This window comes from Gorilla gorilla, chromosome 4, assembly GCF_029281585.2.
Source record: "Gorilla gorilla gorilla isolate KB3781 chromosome 4, NHGRI_mGorGor1-v2.1_pri, whole genome shotgun sequence".
Taxonomy (NCBI): Eukaryota; Metazoa; Chordata; class Mammalia; order Primates; family Hominidae; genus Gorilla; species Gorilla gorilla.
Genome location: NC_073228.2, coordinates 140,050,697 through 140,072,976, shown reverse-complemented (window position 1 = coordinate 140,072,976; position 22,280 = coordinate 140,050,697). Strand labels below are relative to the sequence as shown.

Here is a 22,280-nt window from a genome sequence, read left to right as displayed (position 1 = left end):
CTTCCTGTCCTCAAACATCAGACTCAAATTCTTCAGCTTCTGGACTCTTGGACTTACACCAGTGGTTTGCCAGGGGCTCCTGAGCCTTTGGCCACAGACTGAAGGCTGCACTGTCAGCTTCCCTACTTTTGAGGTTTTGGGCTTGGACTGATCCACCCCTGGCTTCCTTGTTCCTCAACTTGCAGATGGCCTATCGTGGGACTTTACCTTGTGATCACATGAGTCAATTCTCCTTAATAAACTCCCTTTCATATATATTACATATATCCTATTAGTTCTGTCCCTCTAGAGAACCCTAATAGAGATGCTAAAAAGAAATGAGCTATCAAGCCATAAAAAGACATGGAGAAACTTAAATGCATATTACTAAGCGAAAGAAGCCAGTCTGAAAAAGCTACATACTGTATGATTCTAACTACGACATTTTGCAAAAGGCAAAACTATAGAGACAGTAAAAAGATCAGTGGTTGCAAGGGGTTGTGGGGAAGGAGAGGTGAACAGGCAGAGCACAGAGAATTTTTAAGAGGTAAAAAATGATTCTGTATCATATCATAAGGGTGGATACATGTGTTAAAAACCCACAGAATGTACAAAACCAAGAATGAACCCCACTGGATAATAATCATGTGTCAATGGAAGCTCACTGACTATAACAAATGTACCACTCTGGTGAGAGATGCTGATAACGGAGGAGGCTGTGCCTGTGTGGGAGAAGAGAGTATGTGTGAACTTTCTGTACCTTCCACTTAACTTTGCTGTGAACCAAAAACTGAACTAAAAAATAAAGTCTATTTATAAAGAAAAACAAAAAAAACAACTAAATGAACATTATCTTTGGGTAAATAGAGGTATATGTTTAAATTTTACATGCCAGAACTGCCTACAGAAAAAGGTTTATACACAATATAAAATACTGGCCAGACTCATTAATATAAAAGTCAGTAACTCATAATAGACACAAAGCATAGAAGAGATACATGGAAGCTCTACATCCCAGCACCCTTCCTGGAGCTGAAATCAAGCAAAGAAATCACAGACCCTCAATTCTCTTTCAAAAAAGGCAGGAATATGGCCGGGTGCAGTGGCTCACACCTGTAATCCCAGCACTTTGGGAGGCCAAGGTGGGCAGATCACGTGAGGTCAGGAGTTCAAGACCAACCTGGCCAACATGGTGAAACTCTGTCTCTATTAAAAATACAAAAATTAGCCGGGTACGGTGGCACATGCGTATGATAATCCCAGCTAGTCGGAGGCTGAGGCAGGAGAACTGTGAGCCGAGATTGTGCCGCTGCATTCAATCCCGGGTGGCAGAGCGAGATTCCGTCTCAAAAAAAAGGGGCAGGAATAAAATAACACCAAGGAAAATGTAAGAGTAATCACATGTTCTATGTAGGCAATTTAAAATAATTGGTTAACTTTTTTTTTTTGAGATGGAATCTCGCTCTGTCATCCATGATTGAGCACAGTGGCATGATCTCAGCTCACTGCAACCTCCACCTCCCAGGTTCAAGTGATTCTCCAGCCTCAGCCTCCCAAGCAGGTGGGATTACAAGTACCCACCAGCAAGCCCGGCTAATTTTTCTATTTTAGTAGAGATGGGATTTCACTATGTTGGCCAGGCTGGTCTCAAACTCCTGAGCCTCAGGTGATCTGCCTGCCTCGGCCTCCCAAAGTGCTGGGATTACAGGAGTGAGCCACTGCGCCCAGCCAACTATTTTTTTAATAGAGTACTTTAACTTTTAAAACTTAATTCTGAGTTTTATATGGCAAAGAATTCAGATGAGAAGAAAGAGAGGAAAATAAATCAATTCTGAGTATTCAATGGCAAAGAATGCAGATGTGAAGGAAGAGAGGAAAATAAACCACTCTAAGCCCAAAGAAGTCTTAAGAGCTCAGATTTTAAAGTTTATACAAAGTTTATACATGTAGAGGTCCATTCCTAAAGACAGGTACAAATGAGTCGCATGAAGTTATAAGAGTAACATCAGGAAGATTAGAGCTAAGAACGAGCAGAAGCTTATAGAAAAAAAAAAATGCTAGGCAAAACTAAAAAGGCAATTTTGGTTAAAAGGAAAAGAGGAACCAGAAAAGCACTGCCTCTCCTCAAGGCAGAAGACGTATTGTTGCTAACAGGTGGTTCCAGGCATTGCTGTTTAACTTTGATTTTCTTTTTGTCACTTTTTTGTCAAAAAGAAAGGAGAAAATACATATAATCTGACTGAAATGAGAAGAAATTCTAGTGAAAAAGGTATCTACAAAGTTGAGAAAATGTGAGTATCAAGTTCCTCTAAAGGGGCTCAGTTGTTTGGCTGAGACAAATTACATTCCAATGGACATCTAACATATAACACTATTAAACAGCACTATGATCTCTGGAAAATCAGGAGAAAAGAAAAGGAGGTTAAGTGGAGTAAATACAGTCCATATTTTCAAAAGGAGAATAAAGTGGAGTAAATACAGTCCATATTTTTAAAAGGAGAAAAATAATACTATTTATTGTGTACGGCCTAATGTTGTGTGCTAAGATCATTACATGTATTGTCTAATTTAATCAACATATTAATAATTCCAGCATATCATCCCTATTTATTTTGTAAACAGGGAATCTCAGGCTTAGAGATTTAAAAACTACCTATATTGCAAAGCAAATAAGTAGAGAAACAGGAATTCAAATCCAGAAATTCATGTTCCATTTTTATGGTAAATGAAGGTAGATTTTATGAATTATAGGCAAATTAATATAATGAGATTTCTTGATAAATTCTAGACATTATACAAACATTAACAAAACTATTAGGGGTCTGGAAATTTAACTGCTCTTAGAATACAGAGCGCTCAATATAACACACATTCAGTATTATCACAAACATAGAAAACACATAAAAACACATTGTTTTAAGAAACGTATAAAATAGCAGTACATATTTCTAAACTTGGGACAAACTAAGGAGGTTAAGGTCTCAAACCAAAGTGGCATTAAAGCCACAATGACACCATAAAGATATACAATTTTTCATTTGTCAATTATCAAAAAAAAAAAAAGACAAAAAAAATACAGAACAACCCACAGTGAGATATCTCTTCATACCCATTAAAATGGTCAATATCTAAAAAATAGAAAACAAGTGCTGGTGAGGATGTGAAGAATACGGAATCCGTGTGCACTGTTGCTGAGAATAGAAAATGGTACATCCACTGTGGAAAACAGTATGGCTGTTCCTCAAAAAAGTATAAATATAATTACCATGTAATCCAGTAATTGTACTTCTGGTATATACTCAAAAGAAATGAAAGCAGGATCTTGAAGAGATATGTGTACGCCCATGTCCACAGTAGTATTATTCACAATAGCCAAAAAGTGAAACCAATCCAAGTGTCTATCAATGGATGAATAGATAAACAAAATTTGGTATATACATACAACGGAATATTACTCAACCTTAAAAAGAAATGAAATTCTGACGTTGCTACAATATGGATGTGCCCTGAGGAAAAATAAGCCAGTCACAAAAAAAAAAAAAAACAAAAAAACAAATATTGTATGATTCCATTTATATGAAGTACTTAGAGTGGTCAAAATCATAGAGATTAGAAAACAGAGTGGTGGTTGCCAAGGGCTGGGGGAAAAGGAGAATAGGAAATTTTTATTTAATAGGTATAGTTTCAATATTACAAGGTGAAAAGAGCTATAGAAATGGATGGTGGTGATGGTCACACAACATTATAAATGGATTTAATGCCACTGAACTGTACACTTAATAATAGTTAAGATGGTAAACTTTATGTTATATATAGTTTGCCATAAAAAAACAAACAAACAAAAAAAAACAGGGCCAGCCTGGGCAACACTGTAAGACTCCATCTCAACAACAACAAAAAAATTGGCCAAGCATGGTGATGCATGCCTGTAGTCCCAGCTACTCAGGATGCTAAGGTGGAGGAGCACTTCAGCCCAGGAGTCTGAGGCTCCAGTGAGCTATGATCACGCCACTGCACTCCAGTCTGGACATGACAGAGCAAGACTCTGTCTCTGAAATAAATAAATAATTTAAAAATTAAAAATAAAACAAAACAACAAAAAAATAGGGGGAAAAACCTTTATAGGAAAGCTTTAGCAATCAAGACTATGAGGTATAGATATGTATGTCAACAGAGTCCTGAAATAAACCCTGGCATTTACAGTCAATTGATTTCTGACAAAGATGTTAATTCAACAAAGAAATGATACTCTTTTCAACAAATGACAAAGCCAACTGGATTTCTATATGCAAAAAACTTAATGTAGACATTTACCATCTACCACATACAAACTTAACTCAAAAGGAACCACTGACCTAATGTAAGAGCTAAAACTATAGAACTTCTAAAATAAAACATAAAATAATATTTTCATGACCTTGGGATAGACAAAAATTTCTTGAATTCAACACCAAAAGCATAATCTAGAAATGAAAAAACTGACAAAATGGATTTCATCAAAATTTAAAGCTATTACCCTCAAAAAGACGTCATTAAGAAAATGAAAAGAAATCCACGGACTGAGAGAAAATATTTGCAAATCATATATCTGATAAAGGATTCATATCCAGAATATACAAAAAATTCTTACAACTCAGTAAGACAACCCAATGGGCAAAAGATTTAAAATAAACACATCAAAGAAGATATATAAATGGCCAACAAGTACATTTAAAAAATGCTCATCATTACTCATTAGAGAAATGCAAACTAAAACCACAATAAGCACTTTACACCCACTAGAATGGCTATAATTAAAAAGCCAGACAATAACAGGTGTTAGGAGGATGCAGAGAAAATAGAACCCTCATACTTTGCTGGTGAGAATGTAAAATGGTACTGCCACTTCAGAGAAGTTTTATAGTTTTTTTAAGTAGTTAAACTTACCATGTTATTCAGCAATTGCACTCCTAGATATCTATCCAAGAGAAATAAAACAATATCCACAAAAAGACTTACATGCGATTTTTTTTTGTTTGTTTTTTTGAGATAGAGCCTCGCTCTGTTGCTCAGACTGGAGTGCAGTGACACTCCACTCTCAGCTCACTGCAACCTCAGCCTCCTGGGTTCAAGTGATTCTCCTGTCTCAGCCTCCAGAGTAGATGGGATTACAGGCATCTGCCACCACGCCCAGGTAATTTTTTATTTTTATTGTATTTTTAGTAGAGACGGGGTTTCACCATATTGGCCAGGCTGGTTTTGAACTCCGGATCTCAAGTGATCCACCCGCCTTGGCCTCCCAAAGTGCTAGGATTACAGGCGTGAGCCACTGAGCCCAGCTGCAAATGTTTATAATAATCAAAATACGGAAACAATTCAAATGCCCACTGACTGGTGAATAAATGTGATATATTTATATAAAGGAGTACTGTTAAGCAATAAAAAGGAACAAACTATTGATACATGCTACAACATGGATGAACCTTGAAAAAACATGCTAAGTGAAAGAAGACTACATTATTACATGATTCCAATTATATAAAATGTTCAGAAAAGATAAAATCTATAGGTACAGAAAACAGATTAGAGGGTATGTGGAGCTGAGGACAGGAGTGAGGATAGACTGCAAATACACAGAGAAACCTTTTTAAAGAGTTATGGAAATATTCTAAACCTAGACTGTGGTGCAAAACTTGGTGTATTTACCAAAATCTTTGAATCATACACTTAAAACAAAAAAATTTTATAGCATATAAATTATACCTCAATAAAGCTGTTTTTAAAAAAGTAGCCAATAAGTTAAAAACAACTACTACTACAAAATAAATGAAGTGAGTACTTCTCTTACCCCTGCTGGATATACTGGGCATAATCTGAGGAATCATATTATTGCTTGTATCCATAGGCTGGGAATTATCTTGACCCATCTGATCATCAGGTGGCATATAGGCAGGAGGAGGCGTATCAGCTAAGAGGAAAAAAATAATAATTAAAATCTTCATTCTGCTCAAAATTATTACTCTAAAAGCTTTAGAAAATTCTTAAGATTACCAGCAAGCTTCATTACTGAACATCACACACAAAAAAATGTAGGATACTATCCTAGGGCAAGGGAAAAGGAGAACAGACAGCACACCTAATGGCAATTGAAAACCTACTACAAATCCACATTTATTTAGCCCAGATCCCTGGTAATCCAGGATACAAGGATCAGCCCTAAAATTCACTAAAACAGAATTCAAGGTCAAGAATTTTGCCTTTATTTTTATGTGTTCAGAGAAACTGCAGCTATTACATATCAATCTGAAGTACAGATTTTCCTCATTTGGGTATACATCTACTACAGAGACACTTTTAAATTATTAAGATCAGCACATACTGTGTACTGTCATTTAAAACTTGAAAGTAAAACTATGTCCCTTCAAAATTTGCCATCAACACTAACAGCAATTGTCTAACGCTTCTGCAACATCCAAACATGGCTGTTGTGTCCTATTAAATGGTTAGGTAATTCACTTAGGAAACTAAATGTTAACTAGAAAATCTTTGAGTTTCAACACTCATAGTTGAAAATTTTGCAAAAGCTACAGCTATACTTTTTTGTCTCAGTAACTATAAATAAGAACCGAATTTGTCTTTCATCCCAATGTTTTGTACAGGATGTATTTTGAGACAGAACTACAATCAGCACTGAATCTAAGACAAACTATGAAAATTTGTTTTTGAGCAAATTCCTAATAGCAAGTTAAACAGCTGGCACTTAATTTCTCTTCAAAAGAAAAAACTATACCAATTGATATTTTGCTGCAGTAGAGAAATCACAAAGAATATACTGTAGGTCCTCGAATAATGTTTTGTTCAATGGTGTTTTGTTTAGCATCATTTTGTTATGATGCTGATGAGAAAAAAAATCCATTCCCAGCCAGGGCCACGTCTGTGTGAGTCTGAACATTCTCCCCATGTTTGTTTGAGTTTTCTCTGGTTACCCGAGTTTCCTCTCACATTCCAAAGATGTGCACATTAGATGAACTGGCATGCATGTCTAAACGGTCCCAGTGTGAGTGACGGGGTGTGTGTGAGTGCACTCTGTGATTTAATCACGTCCCATTCAGGATTGGTTTCCACCTTGTGCCCTGAGTTGCTGGAATGGGCTCTGGCTACCCATGACCATGAATTAGAATAATTAAGTAAATAACAGTCTTGTTTTTATTGATCTTTCTTAAAGATATGCACAGCTCACATTTATTTCAATGTTTAATATTAGAAGAGTCTTGGGTCTTTATTTATAAATTTAGTGATATTTTTGTGACCAGAAATATACCACAAGAACTTAACTCTTGTTTATATCAACTAGCCTATGATAAAACTGGCTTTGTAAAATGCTGTTTCAGTTAAAGTCAGTTTCCAAGAAGTTATCAATGACATCAAGTGAGGACTTACTGTACTTATATATGACTCTGCCTGACAACAGCAGGTGTTCAAATATTTCTTGACAGTGACATACTGATATGTCCATACATGACATGCCATTAACAAAATTTAGAACTTTACAAAATCTACTTATCTTTCTCCAGTGAAATCAGTTCATCAGTTATCTAACTAAAGATAACCAGGATTCATTTTAACTTCTAAAGTCTTAAATAATTTGAAAAGCCACACAGTAAAGTTGAAAGAACATAACTTTAGAGTTAGACAAACCTGGGTCTGAACCTCTAGTTCTTAGCCCTACCCTAGGTAAGGTACTTAAAAGTTTAAAATTTACTTTAGAATTTCTTTTTCCATCTGTAAAACAGGAATATCTATCTCACATAGTCATTCTGAAGATTAAATTGAATGCCATAGCTTTCATCACAGTATCAGTTGTATAAAAGACAATAAACGGTACTGAGTGTCATAAAATAGAAGAAAATATTTAAGTCAAATAGGGCTACTTCCATTTTTTAAACATATGGTAATTGGCAAAATAAAATCTAAACTCTTCTGGAAATCAAACAATTACCTAAAGAATAAAAAGTCAGAAACAGCTATACCTTGGCATGTAACAGTTCACCCAGAGGGCCCACAGTAAGAACAACTGTGATTCTTAGGAATTTTTTTTTTTTTTTTTTTTTTTTGGTATCAATAAAATAAAGTCTTACCTGGGAGCTGAAATGGACTTCCTGGTCCAGAACTTGCTGGGGAGTTGGGATATGTGCTGCTAGCAGGAGAAGGGGGATAAGGGCTGTTTGGAGATAAGGGAAAAGGAGTGTTGTTGGGCTGGTGGAAAGAATCTGGAAACGTGGCATTTTGTGGCATGTGTGGTTCATTGTGGCTCAGGTTCCTAAACTGAACCAGAAGGCTGTGTTGTGGATTGAATTCATTATGACGAGGCACTAATACTGGAGGTAAGACTGAAAAACAAAAATCAAAAGTCATTTGTCAGGAATGACTACACAAATGCCCCATCCACACTAAGGGGTTGGTAGAAAGGATTCATGTAAGACTGTAAACGTATTAAAACAATTTACTTTTAGAAAAGGCTGTTTTATAGAGCCCTGAATCTCTATTTACATAAAAACTGAATCCAAAACTCTGTAAGCATTTAGCCTGCATAAGGTACCCTGGAAGACAGAAAATCCAGAGAAAGATACCACTCCTGTTCTATGAGATAAAGGATATTAAAAAACCATAAAACAGAGAATTTAACACAATAGGAGTTAAACAGAGGTGAGCGCTCCCAGCTAGCAGAGAATCAAACAAAATGCTGTAAGAAAAAAACATACCTGACTGAACCTTAAAGATACAGGAGGATTTCACATGGGAGTACTAGGGCTGGGAAGAGGTAGAAGGGGAGGGTGGCAGAGGAGATGAGAAAGTCAGTTGGCCTACGCACTGAACAAGGAGTTAAGACTACAGAGTGAAGTTGGAACCAGTTATGTGAATGCCCTAAAAACTTCCACATTTCCAATTATGAACACTTTGATCTTTCTTAGTTTGAAAGATCTCATGTTTTACGTTGTTCAGTACGGTTTTCCATATTGAAAATGGTAATATTCTCTAGGTAAAAGCCTTCCAATCAAAATCAGTCTTCTAAATATGACCATAATGAAAATATACACAACAAAGTCTAAACATTTTTAACAGATACATTTTTAAGAGATAAACTTTATTCAAATATTTGCTTTCTCTAAAGACCCAAGTGACCAATCACATTCAAATATCTGATTACCTTTTCATGCAGGAAACTGAAACAAACCTGATTCTTCAAACATTTACAACTCATCTCATTAACAATTGTCCTGTATCTGTCAATGTAATTTCACTTAGAAAAATCTGAACTTAATTCTGATATCATTCAGCATCAACAAAATGAGTTTGTTTTTAAGCTACCTAAGTCACACTTCACCTCCCTGAAGTAGGGATGTACACAACAATCCAGTGTTTCTGTTAAGTCAGTATTTGTGCTATTTTTGTCTATTGTTTCATTTCATTCTACTGCATTAGTATACTAAATATGTGGTTAACGTCTGACTGCAATCGTTTTGTTCTACTGTGTGTTAACAACTGCTATTCCCCTCGCAGAACAATGAGGCAGCTGCCACTGGAGAGAAGGGCATTAGGCAGCAAGAATTTCTACATTTAGCAGGCTAGCAATCTGAGAGACTTAGTGAAATAACTACTCAGGAATTCAGTTCAGTAAGAATTTCTTTGCTTTTTTTTTTTCTTTAGTGGTATGCTAAAATCACTGGCTTCTCTTTCACTTGTACATTATCTATGCACGATTTTTAAAAAAATTATTTTATATCATCCAAAACAATGTTAATATGTGGACAGTTTAAAAAAAAGACATGCTATTAGAGATTATAACAAAAACTGCAATTCCTAGCCCCCTCCCATTTACTGTTTCTATAGAAAACAACTTTAAACTCTTAGCCATCTCTTATAACATTCACTTTGTGTACCGCTAAATAATATGCTTATATTGCTATTATTAGTCTAGATATTATTTGTAGACTTGCTCTTAGGGCAAATGAGGCAGCTTTCTTTTATTATTCTATCCCACTCCCATCCCCAAAATAGAGTTAAATATTACATTTTGCTTAAATCAATATCCAGTATTCATATATACATACATGTAATTCATTGCTGAATCAAGTGTACTATGAGTCTACTTTTTCTTGAACAGTGTTTTTACTAAAGTTAACCATTGCCTTGTTTCTTCATTTGTTTAATTTTAAGTACATTCCACTAATATTTCCAGAATTCCAACAGATCTGTTAAACGCCTATTATTACTATTTCTCGGATACAACAAATAATAAAAATAATTTATTCACTCTACGTTTTCCCTTGGATCTTCCATCTTTTTTTTTTTTGAGATGGAGTCTCGCTCTGTCGCCCAGGCTGGAGTGCACTGGCGCCATCTCGGCTCACCGCAAGCTCCACCTCCCGGGTTCACGCCATTCTCCTGCCTCAGCCTCCCGAGTAGCTGAGACTACAGGCGCCCACCACCATGCCCGGCTAATTTTTTGTATTTTTAGTAGAGACGGGGTTTCACCATATTAGCCAGGATTGTCTCGATCTCCTGACCTCGTGATCTGCCCGACTCGGCCTCCCAAAGTGCTGGGATTACAGGCGTGAGCCACCGTGCCAGGCCCGGATCTTCCATCTTTTTGTTCCAACCTATATTGGTTACTGCTCAAGTCTCCTACAAGTCTGAAGTCCTTGGACTTCCCTTCTCTACTGCTGGATCACATTTCCTGGACCTCATCCTCTATTAGTGTCCTAAGAGAAAGTAAAAAGTTGAATTTTCTTGACTTCCTGCATGTATAAAAATTTATTTTTTTTGCTTGTCGGCAGGCAGATAACATTTCCTTCTGAATTTTGACGGCACTACTTTACTTTCTTCTAGAATCCGGAACTGCATTGAGAAATCCAGTATTCTGATTTCTAGTCCTTTATATGCTTCCTGTCTTTTTTTTCTGGAAGTTTTCAGAATCTTTTTTTTAATCTATGATATACAAAAATTTCATGTGGGGTTTTTTTATCCTTTGTTCTGATTACTTGGTCACTGAGCCCTTTCAATTTTCAGTTTGGGGAACTGTTCGATATTTTTTCTTGGAAAATTTTCTCTCTGCCGTCTTCCTCAATGCTCTATTTCCAGAATATATTATTCTATTAGAATTGATATTTAATTTGAAACTGATTCCAGGCCACTTAATGTTTTAACAAGTACTTTTTAATGCACCAACTCATCTAATGCTCATAACAACCTATTAGGTAGGTAGTATTATTACCATTTTACAATGAGGAAACTAAATCTCAGAAAGGTTAAGGCTTGAGGTAGTATTTGGTAAAACCAGGATTCAAATCCAGAAAGCCTGGCTCCAGAACCCAGTCTTAATCACTAGACAATACTGTCTATTAGATCAGGGGTCCCTAACCCCCCCAGTTCATGCTCTCTTATGAACCAGGCCATACAGCAGGAGGTGATGGTGAGAGAGAGTGAGCGAAGCTTCATCTGTATTTCCAGCCACTCCCCATTGCTCTCACTACCGCCTGAACTCCGCCTCCTGTCAGATCAGTAGCAGCATGAGATTCTCATAGGAAAGCAAATCCTATCGCCAACTGCACATTTGAGGGATCTAGGTTGTGCGCTCCTTATGAGAATCTAATGCCTGATGATCTGTCACTGTCTCCCATCATGCCTGGATGAGACAACCTAGCTGCAGGTAAACAAGCTCAGGGCTCCCACTAATTTGACATTATGGTGAAATGTATAATTATTTCATTACATATTACAATGTAATAATAGAAATAAAGTGCACAATAAATATAATGTGCTTGAATCATCCCAAAACCATCCCACAACCAATTCTATGGAAAGACTGTCTTCCATGAAACTAGACCCTGGTGCCAAAAAGCTTAGGGTGCACAGTATTCAACTAAACACCTAGGACCACCTAGGTTGGCCCTCTATTTTTCTTATGTTCATCATCTCTTTCTAACTATCCTCCATCTTTTTATCTTTTTGCAAAACTTACTCCACTATATTCTAACTGTGTGAGCGTGCCTAAGTTACTTCCCTTTTAAGTCTTTGTTTCCTTATCTATAAACCCATAAGTAAACTGAAAGGGTTGTAAAATGTCAGTACCCTTTTCTAACCCCATGAAGGAATCACTATTCCATCAGTGCTCAATAAATATTAATTGCTATCACTGTTACTACTACCACTACCACCACCTTCTACTACTTTATTAATACCGGTAATATGAAGTGATCCATTCTGCATCATAGCTGCTTAATCATGGGGGGTCAGCAAGCTAATCTAGCTGGGTAATCTGCCCCTTCCCCCAAGAGTTTGGGCTCAGGGCGAAACATGAGGTCTCTATAGTCTCTTTCCAATAGTTGAACTAGTAAGACATGAAATTTTCAGTTATTTAAAAGTATCAGAGCTATGCCCCAGTCTTTTCTATAGAATGAATCATAGCTGAGAAAAGTGTATACAAAAAATAAGACACTTCTATTGGCTGGCTGATTACTAGTCACACTTTGGCTATAGGGGAATACATAAAATTCCTAGACTCACTCCTAGCAAATAGCAAGCTTGGGAGTTTTTCAGCCTATACTTCTCTATTAAATCCTCTTATCTTCCTGTCTTCATCAGTTCCTTCAGGTATCAGCTTTCCTTGGACTCAGTAAGAAACTGAGAATCATATCATACCAACTGTCTAAAGAGTGTCTAAAGACACTCTAAAGCTCTTAAGTTGAACTTTCACAGGCAGCATAATCACTGCTATCTGCTATCCTTTCTACTAGTCTCCACATCCAATGTTATTTTCAGTCTTTTTACCACACATCTCCACGTGAAACCCAGATAGACTCTAAGGTAACCACTATGATTCCCACCTCCAGGTATTCAAACCATTGGGTAATTCTCCCTGCTTGAGTATGAGTATGACCTATCACTTCCTTCTAACCAACAGAATATGGCAAGGGTGACAGGGTATGTATGATTACATTCCACAAGAATATAATGTCCTTCTTACCAGAAGACCCTCTCTTCCTTACTGGCTTTAAAGAAGCTGTCATGAATGTGAACTACCTATAAAGAAGGCTATGCGAAAGCAACTAAATCTGTCAACAATCACATGGGCTTGGAAGCAGATCCTTCCCTAATTGAGCTTCTGATAAGACCTTGGCCCTAACCAACACCTTGATTACAGCACCTTGCAAAGGACCCAGCTAAATGTGACTGGACTCCTCACCCAAAGAAACTGTGAGGTAATAAACATGCATTGTGCTAAGCCACTAAGTTTGTGGCAATCTGTCATGCAGCAATAGATGACTAATGCACTCAGCTAGCAGCTCAGCGTATAACATTCATTATAAAAAAAATTTACTGAGCATCACCTACCAAGTGCCAGACAACAATATACTATTCTAAGCACTAAGGATAGAGTAATGAATGAAATAGAGGAAGACTCTGCTCATGTCAGCCAATAAACAAAATAAATATCTAATATAGAGTCAATTAGTGATGCGGATATTTGAGCAAGGACTGAATGGAATGAGAAAATGTGCCATGGAAAGATCCTGGGGGAGAATAAGTAGACAGCAAGAGTTAAAGCCTGGAAACAGGAGTATGGCAAGTCCAAGGAACAGAGAACTCTGAGGATAGGTCATACAGAGTCTTACAGAAATCTCTTAAGTGTGACAGCCTTGAAAGTGTTTTCAGTAGGAACTGACATGATTTAGTATGTTTTTAAAAAATCATTCTGGCTGTTGTGTGGAAAACACAATGGGTTAAGGGGAAGAAGAGACGCAGAAAGACCAATTAGGACACTACTTAAGGTGAGTGATGATGATGATGTACGGTACTAAAGTAGTGATGTCACAAATGATGAGAGGTGACATATTTATTAAGAAATATTTTGAAGGTGCAGCAAACAGCATTTGCTCATATTTTAAATATAGGATTTAAGTAAGAAGAATAAAAGATGACCTTGCAGTTTAGGGCATTAGCAATTACATGAATGCTGTTGCCATTCACTTCAATAGGGGAAACCAGAGAAAAAAAACTGCGCTTAGACATATTACATTTGGTATGTTTAATAAATAAATATTCAAGTGGAAATGTCAAGTAGGCAACTGGATACACAAGTCTAAAACTCAAGGGAGAAGTTGACTTGAGTTCAAAATGTGAGCATCAGCTTATAGACAATCTTAAGACATGTGACAGCATGAAAGCACATAAAGAAATAATATAAATGGAGAAAAGGTCCACGGACTGATTCCTGTGAAAACAGGAGAATACGCCAGCAAAGAGGGGCAAGAACAGTCAGTGAGGTAGGAGAACCAGGATAGCATACTGTCTTAGGGGCCAAACAGAGAAAAAGTTTTGAGTAGGATGGAAGGAGATCAACTGTATCAAATGCAGTTGAGCAGACAGTAAGATAAGACTCAAAAATGACCCCCTGACCTATAAAAAGGCAGTCACTAGTGATCTTGACAAGTTAAATGGTAGGAAAGAAAGACTAACTAGAGAAGTCACAAGAAAAAAATGAAACATAAAGATAATAAAAATGGAGAATCCTCTAAAAGGACCAGTGGAAACAGTGCAGTGACTGGGATTGGGTTATGTGAATGAAGTGAAAAGCAGAATTTTTTTTTAAGTTTTATTTTACGATGGGTAGTATCATGGCATGCTTGTATGCTATCAGAAATACTCTGGTAGAAAGGGAAAATATAATGCTGGAGAGAAGGATGATAACTGTAGGAACAAAGTTCTTCATTTGACAAAAAGGAATGGGATATAGTACACACTTGGAGCTTAGGCTTTAAATAAAACAGAGACAGGTCATCCACAGGAAAAGGCAGAGTAGATATATGGGTGCTTACAGTGAATAATGAATTAGAGTAAGCCACCTGAGAATTGTATCACCTACATATAAAAAGCTAAACTCAAAATTCAATAGTCCTTCCAAGATTAGAATATTTAAGATGGAAACACAAAGCTAATACAACCTTTTCATTACTAAATCTAGTTACATGCATATCAGGAAGAGAGGTTTTTTGTTTTTGTTTTTCCAAATTCTTCTCAGGAATAAGACCTACCTGGACTCTCCACTCTCTTATAGTGGTATGGGTTGATACAAACTTCTTTTTGCTTAGATCCAAAAGGAAATTCACAAATATCCAACGGCTTTAGCTCATGATGACTCTGCAAATCCGGCCAGCGCCAAACACGACAATATATAACATGGGGTAAGCCTTTTCTGTGAGAAACCTGCAGGCGTCCATCTAAAGATCTGGGAATAGTGACACATTTACTCGGCTGTCCTGGACTGCTCAAGGCTTTCTCCAGTTCCTCCATGGCACCCTTTTTCTTTTTTAGTTTCTTCACCAAAGCATCAACTGCCTTTTCTGCCCATTTCTCCTCCTCATCACCTTGTTTCCAGCCCAACAATCGCTTTACTGCTGGACTAGTAAAAGAAAACAAGCTGGCCATTGACGTCATTTGACACAAATCTTCAGAGACCTTCCTGTAACTCAAAGTCAGTGGCTACTGAAAGAACAGATCACAGGTGAAACGTCATACACAGGTCCTAAGCGGAAGTTCCAATTAAAAACGGAGGAGTAACATTTATCTTCACAAGTGCCATATGCTTCTTTCATTGGGTCAAGTCCTGAAAGAGAAAGGGGGAAAGGATCCTAGTTTAAATCAATTCAATATATACAAATTTAAATTAATATAATCGAAAGGTATATTTTATTAAATAAGAACAGAAAAGCATTACAAAGTAAACAAAAAATTGATAAATTTTCTCCAAAAGTTCTGTGACCACTCGATTCCTTCCCCATAATATGAACAAGTAAGACACTGGCAATGTCAAATGATAACCAGAGGCAAAACCAGGTTGCTCTACCTCCTATGTATTATCCAAAAATAGCTTCTGGACTCCCTTTGATTAGGCCACTAAACCCTAAAACACTCTTCTAAAATTTGATTCTGAAGTACTTTTCTTCACTGAAATCCATGTTACATGCTATGTCAGTTTTGAACGTGATTATGTCCTGATCTGAATAGAAGTCTTAAAAGAAATCCAGCTCTTCTCTAAGGTCATTATTCTCTTTAAATGTTTCCCAGACTGAGAAGGTTTGGACAAAAATCATGATACTACTGAAGTCACATTATTAGATGCAAATTGTATTCACAGTTGTATAAGATGTACCAAACCCTCAAATAAATCATTATAACTGCCAGTAAAATGGCAAGTATCTATTTGTAAAACTAAGTATGTTGAATAAATTTAAAGAGAATAAATTCATTTAAAAAGGGTCAGTTTCTAATTTTATAATTCCTATTGGCTTATTTTAAGTGATATTTTATATTGGTTAATGAGCCTGCTCCAGGTAAACCACTGTTCTGCACCATTAAGAAGCTCCTGATGATGACAGGAGGAAGTGACAGGCACTCCACCGATAGGAGCTGGTAAAAACCAGGCTCAGTGGCACACACCTGTAATCCCAGTTACTCGGGAGACTCACTTGAGCCCAGGAGTTCAATCACGTCCAGTCTGAGCAACATAGTGAGATCCCATTTCTAAATAAAGAATAAAAAGAATGTGTAAGATCTCCTGCAGATCGCTGCACAGCCAACCACAGACGATAAATACCTACTAAAGCAACAAGAATAACGTTTGGAAAAATGGTGTAACAAAAGATGCTTCCTTTCTTGTGCCTACAATTGCCAAATGCTATACCTTTGTCTTTGAAAAATTCTAGCATCAATATTATTCTGGACTGGGTTGCATCCTTCCAGAAAAGAACATATGTGCTCAGCTAAAGCCCAGACAATAACATAAAGTAAATAAAGATAATGTAAACACAGAGTAAAGTAAAACTGACATACATTCAACAAATAATTATTGATTCTTTGTTACGTCCCATGTATTGTGAATAGCCATGATGGTGCTTTTTAAAAAAAGTTATGCCAAGTAGGGTTTAATCTCAACAGTCAATAAATTGATTCATTCAAAATATACTTACTGAGAGCCTACTAAAGTACCAGATACAGTTCTGGATGCCGATCAACTACTGGCAGCTATCCAGCCTGCTATGCTGGAACCATGGTGGGGAAGGGTACAGGGAAGTAAAGATATCCTCCTTATGTATGGATATGCCTTGTGCCTTGTCTTGCCCAGCCCTATGTAGGATGATTTTTGCTAGGCAAACAAAACTGGCCACATTAAAATAGAGAAATATAACAAAGAGAATGAAAGCATAATTGTCACTAACAGGTCACAGAGTATAAAGTGTTATGTACTAAATGAACTGTAAGAAGGGCTGACCTCAGTTGCATCTACATCAAGGATGTATGATAAAATCCATGTGGGTCAGGAAGTAAAACCATGGTTTGGTTGTCTGAGATGAGATGGGAAATGTCAAAGGCAAAGGGACACAAACAAAAAAATATATATATAGGCAGACATGAACACAGCATTTCCTAGGCTAGATAAGAGACAGGCCTGGCTGACTGATACCTTATTCATGAACACTAGAATACAATGGGGGGCTAGATAGGGTAGTGTACATATGTGTGAGAGAGTATGTGTATGAGCAACAGAGAGACAGTTAAGCAAGAGGGAGGCAAAAAGAAAGGAGCTTCAAGACCAGAATTCTGAATACAATATCATACATGATCAGGCCCTTGGCTTCTCCTTACTCATTTCTTAACCATTATCCTACCTAATTGCATTTAACCACACTTGACTTCTTTCCATTTCTCAAGTATTCTAAGGTTATTTCTACGCGAGGCCTTTGCATCTGATGTTCTCTCCCCTAAATTCTCTTCTCCCGTAACTTAACGCAGCGTACTCACTCAAATTAATTCAGTTGTTCAAAGGTCACCTCCTGAAAGAGGAATTCCCTGACCACTTGATTGAAAACAGCATGACAGCCCATTCTCACAACATTCTCTATCCCCTGACCCTGTTCATTTTTTATAGCATTTACCCTAATCTGATATTACATTATCAACTTTGTTTATTTACTTTATGTTTTCCCCAATGCAATGTTAGTATGCAGGTAGTCTCATCTGCCCTCAAAACCAGTGGATGCCCTGGACCTAGAATAGTGTCCATTTATCAAATAAATGAGTAAGAAAAACAATTTGTAAAAATATATATACCTTTCTAAGGATGTCTATATCAAACTTAAAACAAAAAAAATTGTTATTTATGGATATCTATGATATCAGAGAATAAAAATATGCCTGGAAATGAAACACACCAGACTCAGTCTCCCAAGATGATGGCATTATAGGCTTGAGCCACTGTGCCCACCAGATTCTGTTCTTTACTAGTATCACTTTTTCAAAGCCTATTAACTTTTCTGTAAAATAGAGATGATGGTTCCTAAGTCACAGAAATGTTGAAGTAATAATGTCTATCTAACACAAGCTTTACAAACTCAACAGTACTATTCAAACATGAATTCTAATCATTAGCATTCAAAAAGAAGACGAACCAAGACTTAAGAGACTGGCTAGATCTAGTCCTAATCTAATCTTGCCCACTACTCTTCCACTATACACACCTTCTGATCCAATCCAAATCTCTGCCCCTCTGCCCATCTGTGTCTTCCAAGAGAAATCTTAGTCATTCTTAATGATGAGCTCCAATCTATCCCCTTTTGTGAAGACTTCCTTTACCACCCAATGCTGAAGAGGCTACGGTCACTGAATATTTATAATAAAAACTAATTAATAAGACATAAATAATATCATAACTTCCCAAATACAGTACAAAATCCTTCTAAGAAGTAGTCTTCAGCACCTGGACCATTCCATGTGCCATACCACACACTATGATACTTAATGAATGGTCACTGATTTTTCTATTAACTGTACCTTGAAATTAGAGATAAGTTCAAATTTTAAACCCACGTTGACTAAGATAATGATAAAATGAGAATTCTACCCACAGAATTAAAAACATTCAGAAGGTAGCTTTGTCAGTAGAGATAATGGTAAACTCCACTGGGAAAAGGTCATGACTGGAGATACAGGTTTAGCCAGGTAAAGATGAGAAACAGATTTAAGATTTTCCACAAAGAGCTAAAAAAAAAAAAAAAAAAAAAAAAAAAAGGTTTTCAACAGAGTGAAAAGAACAGTAAGTAAACACCTAAATATTACGAAACATTCACTGTTAGGAAAGAGTTTCCTGATAGTGAGTTACTGATAATGCACTATTAAAAAGACAGAACTAGATACAATGGTACTGCAGAAGATTAAACATATGGGAGAGTTTAAAGAGAATGTAAACAAAGAAAAGGCCAGTGACTTTGGTGAATGGGTATGCCACTAAACTTCAAGAGATTAGTTTCAAAAAGAACAATAGGTGTCAGTTTTAAAAACCTAGAACTCTTACTAGTAAAACTAGCACAGGGAGAGGAGCAAATCTCACACTCAACTCTTTAAATATGGAATGACTAAAAAATTTAGCACTTTTGATGAAATTATTTCTAAAAATGTTTTCTATACTTCCCAAACTGGTAAAGTGGTATGTGCAAGCTACCCGAGTACTTGTTATCCACGTCTCAACTTACAACATTACAAAAGGAGAAAAATTCATCATAAAAATTAGTGAATAGTCAAAAGATCTGAACAGATCCTTCACAAAAGAGGACATTAAAATAGCCACCGGATGAGAAAATGGGCTCAATATCATTAGTTATCACATGAATGCAAAAAGAAAACAAAAACTACCACAGTAAAATCTCACTCGGTACCTACCAGAATGGCTACACTTAAAAAAAAAAAAAAGATTAACTGTTCATGATAATACAGAACTGGAACTCTCATATATTGATAGTAGGAACACACATTAGTCCAGTCACTTTAGAAAACTGTTTAACAGTATCCACTAACGCTAAACATAGATCCCTATGACCCAGCAATTCCTTTCCCAGGTATATATCCAACAGAAATGAGTGCTGTGTCCACCAAAAGACAAGTACATGTTCCTAACAACTTTATTTATAATAGTCCCAAACTGGAACCCAAATATTCATCAGCAGTAGAGTGGGTAAATACTGGTAGTAAATTCATAAAATGGAATACTTCACAGCTACAGAAAGAACCAGTATGTGTAAAACATGGAGAATTCTCATATATTCTGAGGGAAAGATTACACATTATTCCATCTATACAACATTCAAAAACAGGCAAAAATAACCTATGCCATCAAGGCCAGAAGAGTACTAAGAAGGGTCATGAGACAGCCTTATAGGGAGCTAGAAATTTTCCATATTTTGATCTGGGTGATGATGACATGGATGTAGACATATGCAGAAGTTCATTAAGCTATACACTTTAAATTTGTGTGCTTTACTAGATGATTATTTCAATTTTTAAAAATATCTTTAAAACATACTTGTGACTGATCACTTATAAAATCAGTCCCTATTCACAAGTGTCTCCCTCACCATAATGGCTTACGAACCATGAGTGAGACTACAGATTTTGCAAAAATTCCAAGATTTCCAAAGTTTATAAAAATTATGGCAAACAATGTAGGATCTAGGATTTGATTTTACCCCACTTACAAGTTAGTCTGTTACTGTCTTCTGGATGTTGCCAAAGGACATGAGACTCCTGGGTTAGAGACTCTGTTACTCGGGGCACAGCAAGCAGCATAAGCATTGACATTATTTGAGGTTTTGTTTGTCCCCCCCAAGACCCATGGGGATAATGTGATGTATTTTATAGTTTTGCCTTTTTGTGAATGTTGTATAGAAGGAATAACACGTAATCTTTCCTTCAGTATTATAAGATTCTCCATGTTTTATATGTACTAGTTTGTGCTTTTTTGTAGTCTTGATGCATGGATGAGGAATACTGAGCTCGGGGAATCTACCACTTTTATAGTAATCAGTAAGCAAGACATTCTTTATTGGGGGGGGAGGGTAAGAATAACTTGACTATCAAAGAATTTAACAGAGGTCCTTGAAAAAAATGTATATATATTTTAATCAATATTTTTGCAAAAAAAAAAAAACTTAAAGCTAATGCCACAAATGTCAAATTGAAGGCTGTCATATAATGATACTGAATTATTTTGTGGGAAAAATTGTTTACCCATTCACACTTGATCCATTATTTGTTCATTATAACAATTCATGCATGTTTACAGTTACTATAAGCTAATGTTTTCCCAGAATTTTAGTTTCATTCTTCAAGATAAAATCAGACCTTTTACTCACCATTTAGTATAAAATGGTGATCTACATTTTTCAGTGGTTTCATTTTAAGTGAAATTCTCTATAGAAGGCATAGAACATGGGCTGCATTATTACTGACTAAAGAAACAGAGGGGCATGAATGATCTTAAAAGGTTACTTACAGAGGCAGATTTCTGGACATTTTACTTTCTTAGAATATAGCAACAGGTACTTCAATAACTTCAACAGCTTCCTTTCTAAAAAAAAATCAATTGCTTAAGCAAAGGAATCATAATACTCCTTTGATAATGGTAATAATAATAAACGACTAACATTTATTGAGCACTCACTATGCCAAGTACTGTTAAGGACTTTACATTTAGAAACCAAAAATCATTAAATTTCAAAACAGCCTTATAAAGTAAATTCCATTATTCTCATTTTACAGATGAGAAAACAGGCAAAGGGAAATTAAATGTAACTTGCTTAATTATACAGATAGCAAGAAACAGAGCTGAGAATTGAACCCTGGCAGTCCAGCTGCAGAATCCATATTCCAAACCACTGTACACACTGCCTCCTAGAAAGAAACCCTCCTGCCAAGGAATTTTCTTCCCTTAAAGGTCTGTATTTGTTCTCCATATTCCTGACTTCTCCAAAACATTCAAATTGTTAAATATTATCATAAGATTGTAAAGTTTAAGAGATCAAGAATAATCCAGCTTAATTTGCTCATTTTCAAACTTATTTTTATACCACTTAACGTATGTCATCAACCTATCAACTTTAACCCAACCTTCTCACATTCGTGCTAGGTCAATCAGCAGGAATGAAAGGTTTAGCTTTATGCTTACTACCACTGCATAAAAATTTTTTTTATGGTGATCTTACTCCAAAGCCTTTCTAATTATCATTAGGACATTTTTAGCACACTTATCACTGGAACACAATGATCTCAGAAATGATGAGACAATGTACCACTTTTTAAAAAATATTTTTCCTAAGTATACTCACCTATAATCATACCATTAACATATGGTATGCTTATATTTGTTTCCTCTGCATATATATAGTCTTGCCCACAACTGCCCGTAACAGGATATACCATGATACTACTTG

The 22,280-nt window shown here is 36.3% G+C and overlaps 1 protein-coding gene across 5 annotated transcripts in view; it reads right to left on the bottom strand.

Moving 5' to 3' along the window:
* Positions 1 to 22,280, bottom strand: part of SMAD5 (SMAD family member 5) — a 50,107-nt gene that overhangs the window by 13,471 nt on the left and 14,356 nt on the right. For 2 of the 5 annotated variants that reach the window (XM_004042548.5, XM_055389538.2), the window contains exons 2-5: positions 21,344 to 21,418; positions 15,054 to 15,625; positions 8,097 to 8,348; positions 5,807 to 5,926 (exon numbers count right to left, since the gene is read on the bottom strand). In XM_004042548.5, the coding sequence (XP_004042596.1) occupies positions 5,807 to 5,926; positions 8,097 to 8,348; positions 15,054 to 15,456 (775 nt within the window). In that variant the 5' untranslated portion in view covers positions 15,457 to 15,625; positions 21,344 to 21,418. Of the gene's footprint in view, positions 1 to 5,806; positions 5,927 to 8,096; positions 8,349 to 15,053; positions 15,626 to 16,458; positions 16,543 to 21,343; positions 21,419 to 22,280 lie in introns of all 5 variants that reach the window. The other 3 variants (XM_004042549.5, XM_019028232.4, XM_055389537.2) reach the window with 2 other exon arrangements.